Raw genomic sequence first — 26,104 nt, forward strand, 5'->3', positions numbered from 1 at the left:
AAGAGGAAAAAAGGACATATTACAATAGCACTAACCCTGCTGTTAGAACAAAAATGACAAACATTTTCTTAAGGTTCTTTTGTTTTTGTTAAGAATGTATTTTATGCTTAGTAATTACTTGGGCATCACAGATTTTTCAAGTCTTTAGGTGTTGGGTTAAACCTACAGGATACAGCCCTTCAGAAACAGATTGTGGACACTATACTGTGTCTGATTATTCAGAAGGAACACCTGACATGAATGAGCTGCCACCTAAATCACATGCTTTTTAATAAGAGCTGAAACTAATCAGTCACCTTAACTGATAAGGACCTTGACAGACCAAAGTGCACTATGTGAATTTGATTACTGTACTTGAGTTTTGGCCTAGACAGCACTGATCTTTCCTTCAAAAAAGATCTGGAAAGCAGCCTTGTGGTTTTCATCTCTGGGCATCAAGATTAAGCAACTGGATATAGCAATGTAGACTAGGTGTTAGGTCTGAAATGTAGACTAGCAATGTAGACTATAGGTGTTAGGGCTGAAAACATTTGAGGTAGGAGACTGCTGCTTTACCCTTGAGCAAGCAAGATACTGCAGGATTGCTCCAGCTGAACCCAGCTGTTCCCAGGAAACGAGAACTATAATGTAAAAAACAAAGTGACTAACCTCTGTGAGTCACCTTGTATAACAGCATCAACTAAACAGCGTGTGGCACAATTAACTGTTTTAAATAGGACATTATTTCAGTTCATTTTGCAAGAATCACTTGTTGATGTTTGGCACATTAATTCTTATTACATAGTACATTAAAGTCAAATAAGCATGAAATGGTTGTGGTTGTTACGCATACCTCCATTAAATACTTATGAAGATTTAATTGCTATTTATTAACAATTAAAAGTGCAAGTGCACGGCTAGTAAAATTTAATTAGTACATTTAGGCTTCATTTTTATGATATGATGAAAGCCTTTTATAACACATTACTCTCGACAACTGAATGTCTGCAGTGACACTACGAAAGTGTTCTGGTGGTGACACTTCCCAAACCGTCGAACATTTTTAATAATTAACAGATTTGACAGGGCTATGTAAATGAGGTTCAGTTGCTTAATGTGATATCTTTGCTCCCACATTCAACTAGCAGGAGTTCTTTGAAACTATTTTTGCATTTTATGCAGAATATGTGGCAGATAATAGACACGTAGACATTCTGTTTATATGATTTCTAATTCCAGTGAAAGTGAAGATACTGGAACAGTTATTTTCCTGCACTGGGAACGCTTTGTAAACGCTTTCTTCTTAAAGTGTCTTCATAATTTCCTGCCTATAAATATTAGCCTTATGTACAATGTGGACATGGTTACAACATGTCCATCAAATCAAATTCTGTCCACTCTTGCATGCCACAGAGAAACCAGGAGATGGACAGGCTACAGGACACATTATCACTATAGCATCTTGCTTCTGCCCTAACTGGTAGGAAGACTGGCAGACTATAGACTGATAAGAGCCATGTGTTACACCTGGTCTGCCTCACTCCCTTTCAGAGCTGAAACAGACAGGGCACATCATTGTAGCAGTCAGCAAGGCAAATTCAACAGTTATTTGGGAAAGCGTAATCTATTGACCTTTGGTTTAAGTTACCATCAGTTACGACACTGGGTCTACATACAGTGATGAGAAAAAGAAAGTGCACCCTATGGTTTTTATGTTAAGACATATCTGACCTTCATCTAATCCTCACCAAATCCTAACAGTAGATAGAAAAAAATCAGCCTACATTCAGTAGCCTTGTGTGAAAAAGTAAGTGCACCCTGTAATTCACTTACATGTAGAATCCACTTTAGCAGCAATAACTTGATATGTTTCCTGTATGTTTATCAGTCTCTCACATCGCCTGGGAGGAATTCTGGCCCACTACTGCTTACAAAACTGCTTCAGCTCTGTGATGTTTTGTGGACATTAATTTATGCATAGCATCTCAGTGAGTTTGTGTCCTCATTCCTTTCTTTTTCAGCTATTTAGTCGTAGATTTATTGGTGTGTTTTGGATTAATTGTGCTGTTGCATGATCCACTGTCAGGTAAGCTTTAGCTATTGGACAGATGTCTTACATGTTCCTTTAGAATGTACTGGTATAGAGAGGAATTCATGGTGGACTCAAGAATTGTGAGGGTCCAGGTGGTGATAAGCAGGCCCAAATCATCACCCCTCCAGCACTATGCTTGATAGGTTGGTATGAGGTTCTTGTGGTGATGGGTAGTGTTTGGTTTTCGCCAAACATATCGTTTTGCAGAAAAGCCTAACAACTCCACTTTGGTTTCCTCTGTCCAGAGGACATTGTCCAGGCACCTTGTGGTTCGCTCAGGAGCTGGTTTTTCAAACCTATGTTGTGTAACAATGTTCATTTTGGAGAGAAGGTTTTTTTACTAGCTTCCACAAAACCCTTCCTTATTCAGTCTTTTCCTCATGGCAGAATCATGGATTCTAATATTTACCGTTTTGAGGCCTGTAGATTCCTGGCTGTAGCTTTGGATTTCCTTGCAGCCTCCAGGAGCACTCCTGGTAGAGTGGCGACAGTCTTGAGCTTTCTCACTGTGGAATGGTAGCCTCCATATTGTGTGGAAATGGCTTTGTAACCCATCCCAGAATGATGAGCAGCAACGATTCTTTCTCTGAGACCATCATAGGTATCTATTAAACTAGGCATGATGTGTTACTACACACCTGAATGCTCTACCAAAGTTTGTGATTTTATATACAGGTGGAAACACTTCCTAATGATTAACTAAAACTAATGTGCACTTCTTTATTAGCACCTGATTCTAATTACCTTCTAAACTCATATGGAAGCAAGTACGGATGAAGCCATGAAGCCAATCGCTGCCGTACTTTTCCCTGGAATGGTACTACAATACATTAATTCACAGGAAATATTTTTTTGTTTGCATGCAGCCAAGCTCAATAAGTGTAATAAAAGCACCACATCTTCATTTAAATTAACAAAAAAAGACAAATATAACAGTATCAAATCTAAAGGCCATCCACAAGCTACTTTCAAGCCTCGTGGCTTTACCATCTTTCTGATGCACTGGTTTGGAGGTGGGGGTATGTGAATGGACTCTACCTCACTAAAGAATAAAACAGACACATCAGTTATCGGTCTGTGGGCACAGTCTCTTCGCAGTGGTGTGCAGATCTTGAACCCCAATGATCCAAACTGCACCAGATACTACATTACAAACACAAGATCAACAGTTTGTTTCCCAAGCGGGGTCCTTTATACCTCACCTCTAGGATGAAAAGGATCAGATATGTGAAAAAGATAGCTTCAAAATGGAAATTTTACCTTGACATGATTACTGAAATATTTCCACTGCTGTAGATGATGTCACTATAATACTCCATCTTCCATAACTGCCAGAGGTGGAGCCTGACAGACATTGGACACAAGGAAGGAGATTGGACACCAGCCCGCTGCTGGAAACACTTTATAGACAACATGTCCTAGGACTGAAGGAGGAAACTAGAGCTGTGGTAGATAATAATTTGTAATAAGCTGTCAGGAAAGAGAAATATGCTGGTCACATGACAAGAATGGGGCTAATTAAAATCTTTCCAATATGTTACAAAACATATTGTATGCATTTATGCAAGCACTTTGCCCAGCAAGCTCTCTTTGATTCCCACAGATTTTATATGAAAAGTTAGTCACTATTGGATCACATTCATTGTGAACAAGCTTCTGCATTATTCATGTCTTTCAATACACTTCAGTTAATTCAGGTTTTCACAGTATACTGCCCCTAAAAAATTATAGTATACATTTTACTGTATATGTTTGTGTATATTTGTCTTTTGTTTGTTGCAAAGCACCTTGAGAGGCTGTATCATGAACCAGACTTGTTCTTTAAATGGAGTGATGATTTTTCGCATGTTGGCTACAACAAAGACAAATTTGTGCACATCATGGGAGGTCAAATTAGAAATTAGTTTTTAATACAGCTTCCGTCTTTTGCTTCAGGACAAGAGGTCAGTGGAGAGCATCGATCATTCTCTTAATCTCTTGCTCAGCTCCACACTGCAACAGAGGAAACTGCAGGGTGGGTGGTCAGTTAACAAGCTGGGATAATGCAGTGAGGTTCTGCAACTTGTAGGACGTTCTTATGTGCTTTACATTGGACTTCACATGAGGTTGCACATCTTTCAAACGCTTCCGATGCTGGATTCAAGCACAGGCCTTGCAGTTGAAGATGGTCTAGGTGCAGTACGTATTTCCTTACTACACATACTTCCCCAGAAGGGCACTGAGGATCTCTGTGCTTGCCAGCCCGAGCCTTTTGTGGAACTACAGAAAGATTGCATGAGCAGTACAAAGAAATAGGAGTCCCCAAACTGCAATATGCTGTTGAGAACTATATATAAGTCAGTGTAATTGGCCAAGTCCAAGAGACTCACATTACAACAAATGACCAATGACCGTGGACATTGTGCTGCACCAATATTAGCTCTTTGGGGTGAGCAATGATATGTTTACATGCTTATGTACTATACAAACACTGTATTTGCATATTTGTAATCAACATGTCATCTAAAAAAATGATTACCTGGAATGCTGTACAGGGTTAAACTACCAGAAATGGAAATAACTGTCAGTTATAAATTTTCCCTAGGTGAATTTACCATTTCCTTTTATTTCACTATTTTGGAAGCAAACCTTTTAAGTTCTTCTGGTCAATTTATCATTCCATATTACCTTGACAGCTTTGGGCTAGACCTCCAGACTCACAAAGAAGTCTGCTACAAACCTCCTCTATATATGTTAAGCAAGCAGGTGTCACATGAGACAAAAGAAAATGCAGTCAATTCTCATTTCCCATCATTTTACAATCTTCACTTTTAATTGAATGCAGTATGTGACTCAGGTTCCACCGTGTTCATTGTTATAAAATACGTCTGTAAACATTAAAGTGCACAGGATTGTTTTGCCGTATTCAGAAAGCAGATTTTTTAAAGGTTCATGCTACAAGCATTGCATTCTAGAACATGGATCCCTTCACTTTTTTTATTCAGGTTCGCAAAAGTCTTCATTGCTTCCTCATTGACTGCCGTGTCGGATTTAAAAATACTGCAGTGAACATTTTTATCCCTCTTTAATTTTAAATACAAATGTCGTCATCTGTAATGTAGAAAGATAAAGGTAAGAAATTTTGCTGTGAATTCAGCTCATCCAATCAAATGTACCCTGCTGTAGCCTCATCAGAGAATATATTACATTTTTTACAGTATTTTGTATAAAGGTAACACTTAGCTCAATACCTAATGACCCTGGTACCCCCCTCCCCTCAGCCATTCTGCAATCCCCACCCCTTCCTATTCCCCAAAGAATCTGTAAAAGCAGTTTTTTATTAACAGTACTGTTAAAGTAGCTTGCTTTGTAAAAGCTTGCACACAGCCCCTTGCTGGTTTGACACGTAGAAATGTTTTGTTTTTCCTAAAACGCCAGGAACTTTGCGGAATCGACTTCCTGACGGTGGTTCGCTGCCGGTTCCCAGCGCCCTCTTATCCTGAGCCCCTCCAGTCCCAGTTAAAGCAGCGCGTCAGCAAGGAGGGAAGAGGGACGTGGTAGGATCTCCACAATAAAGTGTGGTGATATGATGAGGCCCCCCCGAAAATCTGTCTGTTTCCTTGTTTTTGTTGTTCTCTGGAGGCATGAAGAATGTGTCAGCGCTGGCTCAAAGGGGGGCTGTTTCGGCTCACGCTTATGCCACTGGTGCTTCGGCGCTCACCGGCCTGCCCACTATGTGTCAGGCAGATGGCTCATGGGGGAGTCAGCAGGGTTCAGGAATCTGTATTTCTCCTCCAGAGAGTGTTCGCTCGCCTGGAGGTGGATGAGTGGCTTAGTCTGGAATACATTGAGGCTCTCCTGGTTTTTCTTGTTGTAGATGTTGACTCTGTGCTCCAGCTCGGGGCTGGTTTTGGCCGACCCTGCTGGGCTCGGTAGTTTGAGGTTGACTGGGTCAAGGCCTTTTTGGGTCAGGCAGGAGTCCTCGGACAGCGAGGAGAGGAGCTCCTGCACCACAGTGCTGGCGTCCCGCTGGCCCGTCGGCCCCAGCTGCTCCTGGGGGAGGGAGAGGGGGTGGCGGTGGGCATGGCGCTGGCTTCCTGTCCGCCCCAGGGGGCAGTAGTCAGAAGAGGCCTCCCGGGTGGTGCTGCAGTCCGTGGACGAGCCCAGCGTCTGGCTGCTGGCGCTCTGGTTGCGCGTGGCCGAGCTGTCAGGGGAGCGGGAGGCCGTGGCCGAGGTGTCGCTGACCGAGCTGCCCGCGCGCTCCAGCCGGCTGGGTGCCTCGGCGGTCAGCAGGTCGGAGGAGATGTTGTTGGGGTTGTTGGGGAGGTGGACATCGATGGCCGTGGTGGTGATGACTCGGGTTCCGGCCTCTGGAACTCCGATGTCTAGAACATAGTGACAGCAGGGGGGCAGTGAGCAGACCAGCCTGCTGTCGTGGCAAAAAGGATTTTCAGGACAACAGGGAAGCTGATCATTGGAGCCACTGCAGGAAACTACTGAATGCAAGTCTTATATACAAGTTAAATTACGTTTTGAAGGTTTAATATGGGAATACCCAAGAACATGGTCCTGCAAGCTGGCTTCTTACAGCAGTTCTCCTTTATTCTTTTTCACACCAGTCCTTAATTTGTAGTACACATTCCAGTTTAACCCCCTGACTGCTCTACCTTTCTGAATCCATTTACCTGTCTTCCAAACCGGGACCTCTCTGTGCTACATTTATAAACTCCAACAGAGAACTGCAGTTTACCATGCTCCAGAATTTTTTCATTGTCTTGAATGCTGTTAGTTCAGTACTTCAGTTTATTTACTTAATAAATACACCTGTTCGAAACATGAAAACATGAGACTTTGATATTATTTACTAGATGTTTACTCAACCTTGAATACAACCGAGAGACAAATTGCTGACTTTTCAAAAACAGGTAACTTAAAACCTAGCATTTGTATATTTTAATGAAACTAAATTTTGATGCAGGTCTATCAAGCTCTAACAGGAAAACCACAAAAATAGTATAAAAGAGCAACACCCATTACTGTATTTACCAAGGAAATTAAATGTAAAATGTTTATAAATGTAAAATTTATAAAAGTTTTCCTCTGCAGTCAATTTGTTTTCCATGGAGAATAGCACTATCAGAGCTAAAAGAAGCAAAAGTGGATTATGACAACCTCATATATTATTGGATATAAGCACTTACCACTGCTTGGCTCACTGTAGTACTGGCTGATATAGTTGTTCATATCATCACGAACAACAGGTTCTGAAAAGAGATGCAGAGGCACATTAGAAGAAACTGCAGAGATTAGAATTATGACTCTGAAATAATGAAATGCATCACTGCTGCAGACAGCATGTACCATTGAAATGCTACTAAATAAATTACTGTATAGACCTTTTAATCAGATCAGTATTATGAAATATTTAGTAAAGCAATTACATTATCGGTTCTTAAATCAAGACGTCCTTTAGTGTTCTTTTTTTAAATAAAAGCTCCAGTTACCAAAAACAAGAAATTTGAATTTATATTGTATTCTCATGTCTTCACATTCTGGAAAACGAAATATTTGTGTCTAACCTGTACTTAGTACAATGAGAAAAATCAACAACTTTAATGGTAACGTGTTCAGTCTGAAAATCTGCCCTGAGGCATTTTCTGCACATTTCCTTAAGCTTCACCCATGCGTGAAGATGTTATCGACAGAAGAAAAACAATCCTTGACTTTGATGCTGGTACCTTGTGTTGTTCTTTGGATAAGACAGGCCTGCAAGCATCATGTCAACAGAACAGGCACTTCATATATGTAAAACCCATAGTTTGATACACCCATAAGTCAAGCACAGAGTAACTTTTTTAAACAAAAATCAATATTATTAAATATTAAACCATATTTAATAATAATATTGACTTCTGTGTTTTGAAGATAAGCAAAGATCACCTGTACTGTTCACTGCTTCATATGCAGTCTCTTAATAGCCTTATAAATGTTTTTGATGTTTTATGAAAAAGGTCAACAGCTGCAAACACTTCGTTTTCTGAGTACAAATTAATCCCGTAGGACATACTATTAATGCACAATACATTAGGAGAATGGATAGCAAAACAACATTGACAGTATCATCTGCATGAAGCTTTGTACAAGCTAAACATATTGGGCAAATTTTCTTTATAAACAATCACACAGCCACACATCTCTTTAGCTTCGATATAAATTAATTAAGCATGTAAAAGCTGTACACTAAATGTGTAAAAAAGCTACATGCACAGCTAAACCCAAAACCTACAGTATGTGTAAACACAATGGCTGTGGATCTTTCTCCATGCTCCCACAATCCTATACAGGCAGTGATGTGGGAGCACATAACAAGCTACCCTGCTCTGTTGTTCAAGTTGATACCCTGACATCTCTCAAGAAAGTTACTAAATCCAATTACTAAAAATCAATTACTAAAATCTAAACAAACTAATGGGTCAAATAGTTTCCTCTTGTTTGTAAATATTACATACTTACGTCAGGGTCCCTACTAACATTTCCTTACTTAAAAAAAAAAATCTTTGGTTTCAGCACTTGCTTCCTAAAATAAAATTTCACCTGCTTATTGCCTTTCAAATCTGTGTTTCTCTGTTTCTTCATCTTGGATAGCAGATGTTAATCATTTACAGATCATGTGCAACTATAACCTATCTTGGCAAATTGTAATCTATTATTACAGTATTAACCCCCTTATCCATCTGCATCTAAATAAGTTAAGTCTAAAATACATCTGCCTTAATACACAAATAATATTTATTTTATTCTGCATTCCATTTTTGCCTTCTGACACCTCTCAGTGATGGTTACATGGCTCAAGCCCTACATCCACATCTCCAATTTAATCAAATTTTCCCTTTTTTTCTTCTCTTTCTTTTTCTTAAAAAAAACCCCCAAAACTTGCATTCATAATTAAACCTGCCTAATTAACTTATACAAATATTGCAGATGCTCTCTTGTTAAAGAAAGGCTTTATAAAACATTAGAAGAACTGATCGAGATGTCTTTATCTGTTCAGAGACCCATTCTCACAAGCTGACTGGTTCACATTTGATTTCTGTACAAGTAAGGGGTAAAGAAAACACAGATGTGTAGACAGGTTGTGTTGTCATGGGATCAGTGAAAACTGTGATGGGTCATTTATTTTTCTGTTTAAAATATTCATGTTTGCCCCTGGAGAAAAAGCATCGCACTCACTTAATCACATCCAAGACAATCACTACGCAATTAATAACACATGAGTTTTTTTTTAAAAAGTGCAAGGACATTGAACCCATGCCAAGCTGTGTGATTAGAAATAAATACAAAGAGCCAGAGGCATGGACTAAATATTTACTTTAAAATAAGTAATAATACATCAGTGCAATTAGCCCCTGGAACTCAAATGAATGTATGTGCTTAAGTATATAGTGACATACAATATTTGATTCCTTCTTCAGTCATAATGTTTTGAAACAGCAGCTTTTGGAGAAAAAAGCTCATACACTGAAAATCATAAAGATGCTTCAAACAATAAATCAATTGGCACGAGAGCAGCTTTCGAACTGTTACTAGCCTCATATTCCAAAAGAACGAACTGACACACAGGTTTGCAGATAAATGTGGGTGGCCCCTCAACGCATCAACCATTGTTTTAGAGACATGAAGGATATTTCAAAAGAATACTGAAAAGAAAAGGAGACTGGCTGAACTGCTGTTTAGGAGAAAGAGATTGAGTGATTTATCTCTCCATGATGGTGGTTACGTTGGCTGCACCTTGAACTTTTCAGAATCACAACTACTCTTTAGCAATAGCTGCCCTCGGAAAACAACTGGGAGCAGGAGGCACGTCTGTACACAAAGGGTGAAGGGAGAGTGGAACAAGCTGATACCCAGGCTTCTTTCAAGACACTGCTGGAGGAGCTCCTCCAACCAGAAGAAAAGGCACTGTTTTACAAAAGTTGATACCCTGGCATCTTGATGGATGGAGATCAGCTACTAAAAATAAAACCAGCTGAATGCCCCCCCTTTACTTAGAATTGTTCTTACAAGGTTATAGAAATATCCATTTAAGAGTGAATGAAATACTAAACACACAGGCATATCTGACAGCATCTTTCTTATAGGCACATGCTATTTGTCTTTGACAAACCGTAAACAGCAGTAAGTGGAAATGACATAGTTGTAGACCAGAGCAAAAGCGGTTGTTATTGAGATGTCCCGATTTGAGCTTCAACTTGCATTTCTGCGGCATACTTCAGAAACAATCCTAACATTCCAGCCTGTACTGGGTTTTCGTGCAAATTGCAGTTAAAAATAACCATAAAGAATATAATACAAGGAATCAATAGTCATGTATTCTAACTCCTGGGTATTCACTGACCATGGAGTCAGTTCAAAGTAAGGGGAGAGAAGGGGGGCTTGCTGCCAGCAGAAAACAATGAATGGAGCAGTCTCTGACGGCGTTGAGAAACGAAGGGATGCGGGCTGGGGCGACACTAGGGTGACACTGCAGAGCCGGACCATAAACAAATGGACACATGTACATGTACACAAAAAAAATGTGGCGAGAGAGCCACTTCCAAGTTTCCAATGAACCAGTCTTCTGTTGCTGTTTACACAAGGATGGACAGACATTTTGCATTGGAAAACTATAGTCCCAACCCATTGCCAGGTCATATTTATCATACCACAAAGAAGAAGAAAGAGTTTGAAAAACACTCTCCAGCATGCCCTACCCCAACAGGATGGAAAAATCTAACCAGACCACAGACCAAATCCCTGCGCTCCACCAGCCATTCTTGAGTGGCTGTCACATATCGTTGACTTTACAAACTGGCCTCCATTTTAAGTGCTCTTTTTGATTCCATGTTTTTAGAAAAAAAAAGCCACAATTGTCCCATGGAGCCAGATTTCCCACAATCCTCCCGGGGGTTCTGTGGCTCCAGCGCTGCCTTTTCACAGCGTATTGTGGTTTCCAGGTGAAAGGAACAGATGTTTTCCGCAGACCACTCTGCCCACACTACAAGGCCCAATCCACCAAGCACTCTGTACCTGAAATAGCTGCACTTTGGAGACAGCAATCTAACCTGACATGGTAAAGGCAATATGCTTGTTTCCCTGGTTTCATAGGTTCTTAAAAGCTTTTTTGGCCTCTATTGATCTTTAAATGCCTGTAGTCAGAGGTGTGCTGTGTGCTAATGCCTCAGTTTTAAGAAGAGGCCTCAGAGCTGCTCAGGGCTACTCTTCCAGATTAGGAGTACATCATATCGGCATTTCAACTATCTGATGTTAAAACATTCCACATTTTGGTCATCTATAATTCAGCACATACGTGTCACCTATGTCTCGGAGGCAGGATTTTTTTTTTCCCGTTTCTTCCTAAAAATAAAAACTGTCTTCATTATTGAAAAAGGAAAAGTTAAGCGCTCAGGTCCTGGTAATCATCTTTTGACAGCACCTTAAAAATCAAGTTCAAAACCAGAGCAAGTTTCCTGTTTAGCACAATTCAATCTTTGGTTCCAGGAAGGAAACCGTGCATGGATTACCATCCCTCTAGGTGTAGTGTTATTAATTATGAGCGGCTTGTTCTCTCTGGCAGGAATGCTCAACACGCCAAAACCAGTGTCAATAAATATTTAACCAAAACACTATTCTATTTACAGCATCGATGATGCAACATGGCTTTTAGGTCATAGATGGAAATTCACTTTGCCATAGATGCTGGAATTTATGGCCATTATAAGTTTCTAATGACGGTGTACAATATTAGCTAATGCTGCAAACATCACACAGAGTAGTGGAGATAATGGGAATATATCTCAAACGTGTGTTTTGATTCCTGCAAAATGCAGCTGGCATAGCCGGCTTTGGTTGACCTACATGCACATCCATCTCACGGAGGCAAGGTTTTGAAGACGCACTGCATAGCATTTTCAACACCTTCATCTCCCACGAGTCGCAGGCTCCTGACACAGAGTGAGCGGCTACTGTATCAATGTGTTTGCAGTAAATCTCCACAGGCAGAAATATTTGCTTTCCCGCGAAGCCATTTGCCCAAAAGCCCACAGCTCAAAACCCCCCAACTGTCATGACAGACCTGTTGGATCTAGAGGAAGGACAGCGGATTATGGCTAATAATACCTCTCAGGGCACACTGGGATTCGAACAATAAAAAGAGCTCTGCCTTAGTTCTCCCCCCCTACCTGCCGGGGGCCGTGTCTCCCGGCCGTTCTCGTGGCCCTCGTCGTCGGACTCGCCCGCCGCCAGGCCGTCCACCACCTTGAACTTGCTGCTCTGCTTGCCCCACACGTGGTGCATCTGCATGGCCGCCTCCCTCTCGGCTGCCAGGTCCAGGTCCTGCTGCGCCAGGTGTGCCCTCAGCTGCCGGATCTCGAACTGCCAACGCACACACACGGTCGGTTAACTACCCCGCCTCCCTCAAACGGCAGCCGTGGGGGTGTCTCCGGCCTGGTTAGTCCTGAGGACGCTGACTCGCTGCGCAAGCAATCAGTTGATGACTGGCTTGCTTCTGCCCTTGTTCGTCAAGATTGATTTAGCACAGTAGTCAACGACTCTTGGAACCTTTTTAACAATATTGTCAGCATTCCATAATCATTCCCCTTTCGGGGCAGCAACCACAGCTGTTGGTTTCTTTATATATTGATTTCAGGAGCCTTCACCTCCTTAATGGATGTAATTGTTGGGTGCAGCTAATTGGAAAACTGAAGGTACAGTAGGTGTGTGTGAGTGAGAGTGTGTGAGAGAGAGAGATCCAGGGCAGGGATTTTCTTTAAATCTTCTGGTTTCTCTGTGATGGTGCCCTGGGCTTATAATGAAAGCACTTATCAAAAATGTTGATTTTTGGAGAACATCTCCTCTCGCCAGCTCGTTTAAAGGGGGCACTTGCTCGAAAGGAGACAAGAACATCAAACAGAGCAGCAGCCTGGATGGGTGCTGAAATATTTCCAGTCATAGTATGTATAGGAGATACCTGATTCCCCATCTCTTTCAGATAAATTATGGATGACTTTTTAACAATTCACAGGCCGTCCTTCTGTAAATATACACTAAATGTGTTTTCAATACAAACCACACTAGCTACAGATCAAAAATAAAAACGACTTTTTCACAAGATTTTAAATTTCAGAAAGGCACGTGTTCTTTTTAGAACGTTATCCACTTGTACTCCCTAAACAAAATCACAAGACAGTCAAAGAAGTTCAAGTGTTCCTTTTTTTTTCTTCGTTTTGTTAGGCACATCTAACAGGCCTGGTAAGATCAATATCAGACAAATAGTAAATTAAAACTAAAACCCATGAGTGACCTATCAGTTTTCTTCTGTTTTGCCAAAGAACGTTTTTTATATTATCTGGTGTAGAAGTCCCTTCAGTCACAGCGATGACAATTACTGAAGCAACCCCTTCTCAAGCCTTACAGAATAATGCTGTGGAATTGTGCTGCCCTCTTCTGGCACAGTGATAGACCACATTTTACATCTAACATCCTTTGCCTCCGATACAAGATCTACTGAGTGCGGCGCAACTGAAGATTGGAAGAACAGAGTATTTTACATATACCACAACCCTGATATGTACAGTATTTCCCTTGTAAACATGTTGGATTTTAAAAGCCGAATACTAACTTCAAAAAGAAAGTTACAAAGACTTCCTTTTTGTTCCCAATTCATCTGATGAACCTGAGATTTTTTTTTTGCTTTTCAGAGACGGCACACAGATTTAGGAGGTGCATAGTGATGTCAAAAGTGGAACATCTGTACAATAAGAAATATATATATGGCGCAAAAGCAATGCAGTGTCAGTGCATTAATTCTATAAGTGAAAAGAGTCAAACTGAGACCATTTAGAATTAATATTAATTAATTATTGCTTGCACTTATATAGCACCTTTCTGGACACTCCACTCAAAGCGCTTTACAGGTAATGGGGATCCCCTCCACCACCACCAATGTGCAGCCTCACCTGGATGATGCGACGGCAGCCATAGTGCGCCAGAACGCTCACCACACATCAGCTCTCAGTGAGGAGGAGAGCAGAGTAATGAAGCTCTGATCAATGAAGCCAGTTCATAGAGGGGGATTATTAAAGCCATGATTGGTAAGGGCCAATGGGAAATTTGGCTAGGATGCCAGGGTTACACCCCTACTCTTTTCAAGAAACACCCTGGGATTTTTAATGACCACAGAGAGTCAGCACTTCAATTTTACGTCATCCGAAGGACAGTGCCTTTTTACAGTATAGTGACCCCATCACTATACTGGGGCATTAGGACCCACACAGGCTGCAGGGTGAGCACGCCCTGCTGGCCCCACTAACACCTCTTCCAGCAGCAACCTTAGTTTTTCCCAGGAGATCTCCCATCCAGGTACTGACCAGGCTCAAATCTGCTGAGCTTCGGTGGGCTGCCAGTTGTGAGTTGCAGGGTGAGATGGCTACTAGAAACAAGGTGACATTTTGCATGTTTTGGACACTGTCATGCAGAGTGATTTCCAGTGAGCAAAGTCTAAAGCATCCCTATATCTGCACCCTCAAAAACAATTTAACAGGAATTAATATATCACTCAGGATCACTAGGAAATTGTGATCTTTTATTTAAATTAGGCTATTGTTATGCATATTATTTGAGCATAGCTACAGTATGTTCCGTGACATTCATCAGATATAAGAAAGAACCCTTTGCATCTAGCTTTTATTCACTTTGAAACATTCACAGCATATTTTCCAGAGCTATTGGCGCTCTTCATAATCTACAGCCCTGGCAGAAAACAATCTGTACTTCATATGAAACTATATGAATTCAGGACCCCGATAGAGGAAATGTATTGGTCAGGTCCCAACGCTGAATGGTCTTACAGCTACTGCAGAGCTGCTTGCTGGGATATGTTCCTTTTATATGAATTAAACACCTTGACCTATTTATGTGCCACAGCGTGACAACACAGTCGCATAAGGTAACTGGAGGGAGAGCATATTGTAAAGCCCTGTGCTGTCTGGCAGGTTCTAATGAAGAATGAGATATCGCTGGAAAGGTCTTAGTACCACGTTGTCATTTTTCATTACGTGGTCTCACTGCTGGGACTGAGTTAGTCATTCCTGGGCACAAGGGATTTTACCATATGCCATTCATTTAATACCTGGTGTCGCAATCGGACAGTAGCACAATTGGTTCTATTGCGGCTAAAGTTTGTTGTTTTTCATAAAGATGCAGAAGTAGCCATGTGGTCATCAACTACCGGAGGGGTAACAAAATCCCCAAAATATTAGTGTTAGGCTAAATCTTGTGCACAAAGGAGGTGGTGAAGACAACACGGTTCTATTTATATTAACCAGACAGTGTCATCATTATGTCTATCGTTCAGTTCAGCCCCTTGGCGACTAAGAAGAAAGAGAAAATGGGCAGGAAGAGAGACAGGTCAGTTGTGTGGTCTTAAGGGACACCTGCTCATACAATAAAAGGGCAAAACACGTTCTACTGTAGGTCATTCAAGACCACACTAGGGCTGGCCGCTCTCTAGAGGACATGGGAAGAAAATAAGAACCTCTGAAGTTTTTTCCCATCTTCAACTGTTCGTAACAGAAAACAGAGTAAGTAATAGGACTTGGTGTGGAATGCCTTACATGTGTATGGAAATTGTAGTGGACTGCCATGTGCTGGAAAGTAATGCATGTTAGTAACAGGCAAATCTGAGGTGAATAAACATGAAATTGGAAATGTAAGGTATGTCAGTGTTTGAAAGCAAATATAAGGGCAAATTGCTTAGGTACAGTAACTTATTTGCACCTGCAAGAGGTCCTTACTTTCAGTAGCCTTAGCACCAGAGGGAGGTGACCTGACAGCAGTGGCTTGCGGATTGTGTCAATGGGATGCTGAGGACACCTAGTGCTCAGAGGTGAAAGCGCGGACCTGCGCTCTCACTCCGTGCTCCCCGAGTTTGTCGTGCTCGGGGACACCCCACCCCACTCACCGCCTGCTCCTGGCAGATCTGCGTGAGGCGCTCCAGCTGCTCTTCTCGCACCAGCTTGGTCTTCTCGTACTGCTGGATCACCATCTCCATCTCCACCTTCACCTGCAGGACATAGGCTGCAAAACACCGCAGCTCCTCAGCGCACACGCACACCGCACAGCCCCTTACTATCCTCCACACAACTACTGTATAGACATTCCTTTCAATTCTGGATTTCCCTGCTGGCATTGTCCCGGGGTGAATTTTCTTTTGCCTTTTGCATCTGATTTCAGGAAAAGAGTTATTTTTTTACTTGTTATTCATGGGCTTTTGAAGTTGGCTTGCTAGGTGTGCAAAATTATTTATTTATGACGGGCATCAAGAACTGAACCTGCACAGTTTTAAAACAGACTTTCAAGTGTACTATATTCTGATCACACAGCTGTTCTCTTACTCCATCTTGATTTTTTGGAAAGACTGGACCAGTGCAGGCACTCCCTCTAGCAATTCCAACAAACTACATAAAGAAGCAGTTATTAACAATGACTAACGTTTGTTTCTGCTGCTAAAATCCCAATGATTTCTCCCAGTCTAGGTGAGAAAAATTTAAATCTCCCACAATAATCACTTCTTTTTTCACACATATTTCCCCCGATTTCATTATTATGTCTGTGTTATAATGCCTGAATGTTACTGACAAATTTTAAGAAGTCCAAGCCATTTAGAGACCTGTGAGAGCACATTCCTGTTGGGACCACATTTCCCAGAAACCTCTTTGAGCAACTAGTTGGGTGACTATGAGCAGTGGGTCATTGCCCCAGAGGTTTCTGGGGAATGTGGTCCCGAAAGGCTGTGCTCTTACAGGTAATGCTACACCTCTGCCTCTTCCAATAATGTTTTCCTTGTATTTCCTCTTTGAATTCTATCTTAAATGTTGCTGAATCAGCTGGAATGTCCTTGTCCCATGCTGGCCGGTTCCCATCTCATTCCGATGTAATCAGTCCCTGCAGAAAGGATTCCAGTGGCATTCATTTTTTATCCCAAGCATCGTTTATATTACAGAACGACAAAACTGTTAAATATGGTAAGTGTTCTTCTATAGTCCTGGAGGTTCTAAAGGGAATATCCCACTGCACATAAACTCATGTTTTCTGAAGCTCCGCTGAAAAACAAAGAAATGTCTTTAAAGAAACCCAGTACTCCTCAGTCCTAAGTTATAAAGATGAAATTTCAATTGAAAGAATTAATTGCCTGTATTGAAAAGACTGGGCACTAACATTATCTGGTAATTTCTGAAACCAACTTTAAATGTCCAATAAGCTGAAATATGTTTGATTCAAATACAGTAGGGTGAAAATATTGATCTGATCTGTTTGTTACCAGTCACAACTGTTTAAAGTTGCATACATCTACATACTGTATGTATATGTAGAACTCTTAATTCTTTTAAAGAAAATACAGTACATAACCTGGCCAAATGCACTCACATTTGGTTAACTGCAAATCAGGCATATTGAGATTGTTACCTTCTCCACCATATTCCATCCCCTCCAAAGTACTGCTGCAGTGACTTTCTGAGTTGAAGAGTTCAAGCTGTTCCAGTGCTGAGATGCATCAACAAGTCCACTATCTTTCCCCCTCAGTCCCCTTGTCACTCACGACTTCTCAATTAGAGCACTCTGGGAGGATCTCCTCGGGCTGCTTTCTCATGCTGTCTATTGTATTCACTAAGGACTTACACAGACTGTAAATACCAGCAAACACAATGTTCCATGAGCAGAGGTAACCCAAGATTCAGGTAATGACACTTCTAGCCTCAAGACAAATTCTTCCCAGGTAGCTGACCAGAGCCTGTAGAGTCTGTGGGCATCGTTCCTGGCCAGGTGGCAGATGGCACTGTGCTAATTTTAGAAACTGCTCCTTATCTTTTAGCAGTATTAAAATATAACACTGTCCTGAGGATAAAACGCCATAGTTTAGCAATTGTGTATTTGTTCCTTTTCAACTAATTTTAATATAATGATTAAATCTTTACTAAAATTGCCTAACAATCATGATATGTCAAAACTGGTCAGCCTCTTTGGTTAAGATCAAAGTTTCATTTAAAAATAACAACAACAACACAACTGTGGGCAGCCCAGAGTTAATTATATCATGCCACATCTATAAATAAACACCACCAACATCAAAGGTTAGGAGCATTGGTGACCTTAAGGATCCTCATCTCTGAGATCCAATACTTTATACAATTTTTTATTTATAAATCTTCGTTATCTGAATATGTTATATATGCTGGCAACAATGTAGGTGGTTGAATCATTTTAAGAAGATAAAACCTGTATACTGGATATTTTGAGTTTTAGTTTACACAAAATGATCTACCTAGGCATTTGACTTTTTCTAGATTGTAATTATAGACGTGTGTCAGTTCTGTCAAATTCCACCCCTCTTACATGATGCATTAGGCCTCATAAGACAGAGGTAGCAGAATAAGAAATGGCACCAGCAGACAATATCATGGGTGTCGCTATGGTGTTTAGTGCAGATCCTTTAACTGCTTGATGCTTATGAATGTTTCATGCTGTTTCTAATGGTTTCTTTTTAAAAAAAACAACAACAACAAGATGCATATTTTCTAATTCTGCTGCAGATTACCAGACACTATAGGTAAGTGTTTTTGTACAGAACTTATCACAAAATTTTAGGAACAATGGTTAATCTACAGCTACAAATGTGAGACAGTCTGGAGACTGACATGTGAATAGATGCTGGCAACGTCTATTTCTAGAGCCTGTCAGATATTTAGGCAGCCAGTGTGTGTGAGAGCAGCGGCACACTCACACCACAAGGGGGCACAGTGGAGGGTAATTTTAAACAATCCGCACATAGTAATTACAAGAATGGCAACTGCATTTGTCAATGTCAACTTAAGTAGCTGTGGGACGCATTTTTATCCACACTTCAACAGTGCTGACAGCTGCTGGCATGGCACAGCTAGACTTGTAATTCACACCATGGCTGATTTCAGAGCCTTTCATCTAGATGAGTAACAACACTTCATTTTCCCATGACAGCTGAGGCTAGGACTAAATCTATAGGGTTCGGTGCAGTGAATCAGGCACAGACCCTTCCTTGCTGCTGGAGACTGGTTTCCCCCCCATCGCTCTATGCTGTAGAGCACAGGCAAGGCAAGGCAATGCCCAACCTCCTCCCCAGTTCTGATTGAGCCTGCTTAGTGAGCACTTTGATATATGTTGCACAGAGCAGAGAAGGAAGGAAGAGCTGAAAGAACAGACTGGAACAAAATAATTCAGGAATAACAGAGATTAAGTCCAGAGGCTTTCTTAATTTTATGATTTTTGTAGCAAAGAAAAAGGCTAAATTTAAATCCATATGCTTATAACGCTTGGTGTAAAAATGTTCTTCATTCTGTATTTATGCAAACTGTGCATTAATACAGAATAATATTTTTGCAAATATTAAACTGTTTAATATTTCCCTTCATAGGAGTTTACATGCCAGAAAACACTCATTACAAAGTGCATAACCTCAGAGTAAACGTTTCAGAGAACTATAGGTTGTCTTTGAAAATACACAATTAGTGGCTCTCTGGGGTGGTGTGGTGGCTCTGTGGCTAAGGATCTCTACCTGTGGCTATATAATAGTCTATATCTGTAAGATTAAGATGAATACAGAGAAACATTGTGGTACACTGCGGTGAGACATGAACTAGAACTGCACCACATTACACATGCTCAAGTGGCAGGCAGACTAGAGTTTGTGTCCACTGAACAGAAGGGCAGTCTCTGGGGTGGAATTATGCTGTTTGATATCAAGAGGCACCAGGTGCTGAGGAAAGATTCTTTCTCTTTCACACTGGCTGTTGTGTTTGGAAAAATAAAAATCCAATTTTGACGTATGTTCATCTGCCTATTCCACAAACCCTTCAGATTTGATTATAGTCAGATGACAACCTTCTCTTCCTTTCATTTTTTCTTCTGTCTCCAAAGTACTGAACATCCAGTACTTAACCCTTTCATATTCAAAAGAGCTTTATACTGCACATGAATTCAAATATAAATAGTCACTGATCCTGATCCACTTTCTCAAAGCAATACGTACATGTACTACAAAGTATTTTATTACTTTGTGTTTTTCATTTGAGCTGAATACTTTTCAATATTCAAAAGCACAGCATAAAACAAAAACAGAGACTTTTTGTTACTGATTTTTGGAAAGATAATTGTGATGATCACAATAGTGATGCTTATGGTGATGGTGAAACTGACAATGGTGCCAGAAAAGGTGAGTGCTGATGATGGTGGTATTGGCAGTGGTGATAGTGATGGCAGTGATAATGGTGATAGTGATGGCTGAGGCAATAAGAATAGCAGTAATAACAGCGAATTTGTAATTAAAATCGTTCCACTGATTGTATCATCTTAGTTTGTTCTGTTTACAACCAGCAAACTCCACTGTTTAATTATTACCAATTAGCGACACTTAATTAAACATGAACATGCAAAAAAAAAATGCCAGTTGTGATATAGAAAAAAATTGGAGTTATTTGTTCTCAGAAGTAATAATTCAGAGGTCTGGCTGTTTAATTTATTTGTCTTTTTTATGAGTACACCAAAGGAAAACTGTCAAAATGTGTTTAGTTACCAGGAAAACATATGTCTTTTGCAAATAGACGAAGGTGGGGATTTTCTGTAACACCCTGTGTTCTTAGACAGCATTGAGAGGAATTGTTCCAGCCCCTGGATTTTGCAGTTCTTGTAAGTACAGTACTTGGAAATCAACTTGGAGGCCGATGGTTTCCTTTAACAAAGGGCTGAATGGGATCATTAACTACTATCATCTCTAGTGGCCTAGATGGGACAAATGGCCTCTTGTTTGTAACTACTCGTATGATCATTCATTGGAACGCCTGAAGCCAAAATGTACTTAACTTTATCAAGACACAGGTTTTCATATGTTCTGAGCTCAAGGAACCCAGTAGAGATTGAAATCTGTAACCACTATAAATTCGTTTTAGAGCATTTATTTATTATTTGGATTGCTTACAACCAGAGCTGTGTGAACAAATCCACACTTAAATATTGTCCGAACAGACTGAGAGTGCAGATTTTCCATAGCACTTGAATTGGGGTGAAAAATGTCACTTTTGTTTTCTTAGGAACCCCTTGGATCGTATATCAGGATCAAAGGCCTCATAGAACCCTGGTTGAAAATCTCTTGTCTAAGTAATCAATTGTTATGAAAACGACTGATTCATAATCAATCACAATCTTAAATGTTTAGATTTCTGCTATTTATAGATTGTTTTATAAATTCAGGAGAAAATGTGATTTGATTTTTAGAAAGGCTTGAGAGAAATAAGCAACGTTGTAAAATGGAAGACTAAAGGTTCAATTTCTGGTCACTGTGCATGAACACGATCATGGGAATTCATTCAGAGAAAGCCCAGTGGGGTGGTAATTTACAGGCAATACTATGTGTGGTGACCGAAACCTGGTAATCAATGATGCATATATTTAGCATAACTAAGAACGCTGAGTTTATTAATTATGGACATTAGCCATTACTCTCAGGTTTAGAAAGCAATAAAAATCAATAGGTGTTTTGGATGGCTAAGCTCTGCTGCAGCTTACTGGCAATTTACCATGGAGATACATCGATAAAGAAGCCCTAATGAGTAATAAATAAATCATACAATAAGGGAAAAATTACTATGTTGCCATCACAAAATTGATTTGTCAATACTCTAGGGCCGACTACATAACGTTATTATTCAGTGCATTTCAACACCCTATATGTGTAGGTTTCATGAAGGTTAAACACAGACGTAATACAGAGGTGTGTATGAAAATGCTAAGAACGTATAACGTCTTCAACATCTGGCAAATTGTCTTTGAAATCTGCCAGTTTGTTACCATCTTTTATGTCAATTTAAAACTGCTGTTAAATATTGTGAAACTGTTGGAAATACATTAAGTATACAATGACATGGAGGTAATAATAATAATAGATGGGGGTACTGAATATACTAGGAGCAGAGGGGTAAAGAACAGAACCAGTTAAGTAAAGGCTCTCTTAAAGAAGAAGGTGTTGAGTCTAGATTTGAAGGACTATAGAGAAGGTGACTCTCTGATATCCTTGGGGAGAGAGTTCCTGAGCTTTGGGGCATTACAGGAGAAGGCCCTGTCACCCATAGAGTGTAGACAGGCTTGGTGGACAGATAGGAGACCAGAATTAGAAGAGTGAAGGTTGTGAGGTGGGGAGTAGGATGATAGTAGCTTAGACAGGTACCGAGGTGCCAAGCCATGCAGTGCAGTGCCATGCAGGAGGATTTTGAAGTCGACACGAAACTTGACAGGAAGCCAGTGCAAGGACTCCAGGATAGGAGTAATGCGATCACTTCCACTAGATCTGGTCAGGATTCTGGCTGCAAAATTTAATATTGGTGAATTTACAAATTTAATATGGTAATATCAGTGTTCATTGTGCAATAAGATACACAGTACTTAAAAATTACATATATATTTCAGTACTTAAAAATGGCATATATATTTAAGAAAGATATATTATTGTTGGTTTTACTGTAATCTTTACACATTGTGTTCATTTCAGGGTTAAATAAAGACAAAACCCTGAAATCAAAGGGCAGAAAACTGAATGGCAATACATGTTGGCAAAGCTTATTTATTATTATTAACTTATTAAGTGCAAAGCAATGACTCTTTCCTGTGTTCTATGGATTGTGAATTTCTACACAAACAGTATGCAGTGGTTCACCAACAGCCTGGTTAAAATCCCCAAATGGTTCTCTTCTACTTGATGAAGACTGGGCTCGGCAACTTTCTCAAGCTAAACTTTTTGTCCCAACCCCTACAAAATCTGCCCTGAGCAGACACACTGAGCAGAGAACCCACAGATCAGGCACAGTATTCAGAGGCAGTTATACCACCTACCAGTATCTACCATTACCACCATTAATAAACTCTAGTTCGTAATGTCCTCGGGGACAAACACTGTATTCTTGGAGAGCGGAGAGTGCTTTTCACGCAGGACACACACTCCGGTACTCAAACGTCATACACTCACCATCAATGATTCTCTTTACCCTCCAGATGCGCAGTGTGATGATGAGACTGATGGCGTCCCAGGGGCTGCTGGGTCCATTGGCTACTGTGGAGGCCACCATGGGGGCCAGAGAGAGGACAATTACAGCACCGTCAAACACCTGTGGACAAAAGACAAAGCAGCGCCTCTTTTCACTAGCCCTGCTTTCAGATTGGCCCAGCCCCAGCCCCAGCCTCTGTTACATCAGCTCACTTGAGTACAGTGGACATCACACAGATATTTTAAAGCTCTTTTCAAATCACTGTTACAGTTTTATTGTATTCTCAATAACTTTACAGCTAGCGTTTCTCAGGCCTCAAAAGCGGTCACCCCTCCGTATCATTAGGAACAACATTAGCCCACAGAGTTTCATGTAGCCCTCTTTATTTCTGTCCTGCAATGCAGAGTTTGTCCATGGTCTGTTAGGGTCCGATGCTCCAGATGTATTTACAATGTTTGATACTGCTTTGGTTAGATGACACTACAAATTTGCAGTGAAAGTGTGACTTAAGGAGCAATTCCGTGTCCAACTACGATCCCTATTCCATGTCACTAACATCCCGCAAGCGTGATCATTCAATCATTTTTAAATCTTGGATCCCCTCTGAAACAAACAGCTCAGAGGTGCGATGCCACACAAAGAAGGTGGTCCATACATTATTAACCAGAAATCCTGAAGACTGTTAGAGTGTTCAAAGCGCCTCACAGCCTAGAGTAACGATCCTTCCAACTGCCTCGTTTCAGAGCCAAAACCCACGAATGTGACTAAGAGAGATGACCGAGGTGTCACTGGAAGGGAAAAAATAGGGGGGGGGGAATGTTACTCACAAGCAACAAGCAGGCACCTCGGCCCCGTCGGATTCTGCTCCAGAGCCACAAAGTTAATTTCAAGCTCTGGTTCCCACACCGGAGCCGAGACGTGAAGAGCAAACGCACGGAACCCTGTGCCGCTGTGAAACTCAATGGTCTCGCCAGTGGAGTCCCAGGTGGCTTTGCGCCCTCCAGCCCTCTACCCTCACTGTGTCGCGGTTCTGGACGACACGCCGGAGCTACTTACCTCCACTTTGTTCTCTATGTAATCCCAGATACCCAGCACAACGATTCTAAACACAGTCTGAGGAGACAAAGAGAGAAGATATCCTTGAAGAGCCTGCTAAAAAATAAATTTAGGCCCTATCTCGTACACACATTTTACTTATTTTTTAAAAAATCCTTATTTGAAAGTAGACCAAATCCACATATTTCGCTCGTAGCCCATCTGTCTGCATGTCGGTTTCCGTCACGAGCAATACAATTGATTTTTAGGTCGGTTCCAACATTAAAAATAAACAAAGAATGTTGACAGATTTGTCATGCTACGCAATCGCAAGTGTTCGATATTTTGTTTCCAAGTGGTTTAGACTGGTGTTTGTGATAGGAATAGAGTTTACAGGGTTCCCATAGTACTGCAAGGGTTTCATAGCCACTTATACATAACCGAAACAAGAAATCTCCTGGATTCTTCACCTGATTTCAAATCAAACCTTTAGACTTCGATAGCCTCTAAACACTTTTTATGCACATGAACCACAAACAGCTCTTTAGTGGATATGGTATCTGGAACAGGGGTAATTGACAATGATGAAGCAAAACTAAATCTGAGCTTCATACATTATAAGAAATAATCCATACAGTATGCAGTCATTTGCATTTCTATGTTTACAGCATTCAATTGCTGTGATAGTTGTAATTTATCAACTGCCCTGCCTCCAACACACACCACTTTACTATTTTTTCCCTTGATTCATCAAATAAATTAAATACAAATCTATAAATTCCACAGCAGTGGCTGAGTGTCCAAACAATTTCACTGATAAGAGAATCTGCTGAAGCTGCTGAATTAAACCCTGACTTATGGTTTGGTCACACAGTTCCATTTCTCTCTCTCTCTTTGTTCTTGAAATGATTTTTTTTCTCTAGTAATTCATTTTTGTTCTATTACCACTTTATGAACAAGCTGCCCGAGCTCAGCTACTGTTGGCGTGCAGGATCTTGTTTTTATTGATCCACACACAGTTGTGGTGGGGAGGGGACATTTGCCCATAATGAGAAAATGTAATGCTTGCGGCAAATCATTCAAATTCAAATTAAATATCAATAAAGATACTAGTAAAATGAACAGTCAACAAAAAGCACCAAGGGATGTTTCTTTCTTAAAAAAGGCATAGACTGAAACGAATCTGCTATCCACTCACCAGCTGCTATTTCCTAAACTAGCAATTGATGGAGCCTTTCCATAGGGAAAATGGAAAAGCCCTCAATCAATAAAAAATCACCATCAAGTGACACATTTGAAATGTGCTATTGGCAGGTGTGTGGAAGTTTTAATTTCAGTTGGCTCAAAAACCAATTACACATCTTTGTCTTCTGGAGAGCTTGCTCTTTGAAGGTTGTACAAGGTTTTGTCCGATACTGTAGTTCTTTAAAAACCATTGTAGGGGCCTGCTGTGTATTTAGTCACTGCTCAAGAGCATCATTTAGATTTCCTTTCATTTGAGTTCACCAGGAGAAGAAGGACTCATTATGCAGTCCTTCTTGCTGATCTCCTAATTAATTATTTGCCTCCATTAAAAACGTGACAGGAAATATGTAAATACAGCTTTGATAAACATGGTTTCAATATATCCTGCTCTGGACAGAAATATACTTGGATTGACCAGTTAGTTTCTTTTTCTGATCTGTATTTAAACTTTTTATGTAAATATTCTAATAATAATATTTAAATATTCTTCTATCTTTCAACAAACAACTCATTCACAGATTTTTCCCTAGAATTCACATCCCAGATTTCTGTCTTCTTAGACCCTTGCTCTTACACTCCTCCAGCCCACATTCACACTGTCTTTTTTCCTTCCTCTTATCCTATATATACCTATAATCCTTTTCTCTCACACAACTGAAGAGGCTCCACATCT

The 26,104-nt window shown here is 40.6% G+C and overlaps 1 protein-coding gene across 1 annotated transcript in view; it reads right to left on the reverse strand.

Annotated features, from left to right (window-relative positions):
- Positions 1-4,861: 4,861 nt before the first annotated feature.
- tmem266 (transmembrane protein 266) overlaps positions 4,862-26,104 on the reverse strand; it is an 83,441-nt gene continuing 62,198 nt past the window's right edge. The window contains exons 6-11 of the mRNA XM_088641560.1: positions 24,208-24,264; positions 23,133-23,271; positions 16,047-16,162; positions 12,268-12,460; positions 7,252-7,314; positions 4,862-6,435 (exon numbers count right to left, since the gene is read on the reverse strand). Of these exons, the coding sequence (XP_088497686.1) occupies positions 5,783-6,435; positions 7,252-7,314; positions 12,268-12,460; positions 16,047-16,162; positions 23,133-23,271; positions 24,208-24,264 (1,221 nt within the window). The 3' untranslated portion in view covers positions 4,862-5,782. The remainder of the gene's footprint in view (positions 6,436-7,251; positions 7,315-12,267; positions 12,461-16,046; positions 16,163-23,132; positions 23,272-24,207; positions 24,265-26,104) is intronic.

The sequence above is a fragment of the Lepisosteus platostomus genome, chromosome 7, assembly GCF_059453375.1.
Source record: "Lepisosteus platostomus isolate fLepPlt1 chromosome 7, fLepPlt1.hap1, whole genome shotgun sequence".
Taxonomy (NCBI): Eukaryota; Metazoa; Chordata; class Actinopteri; order Semionotiformes; family Lepisosteidae; genus Lepisosteus; species Lepisosteus platostomus.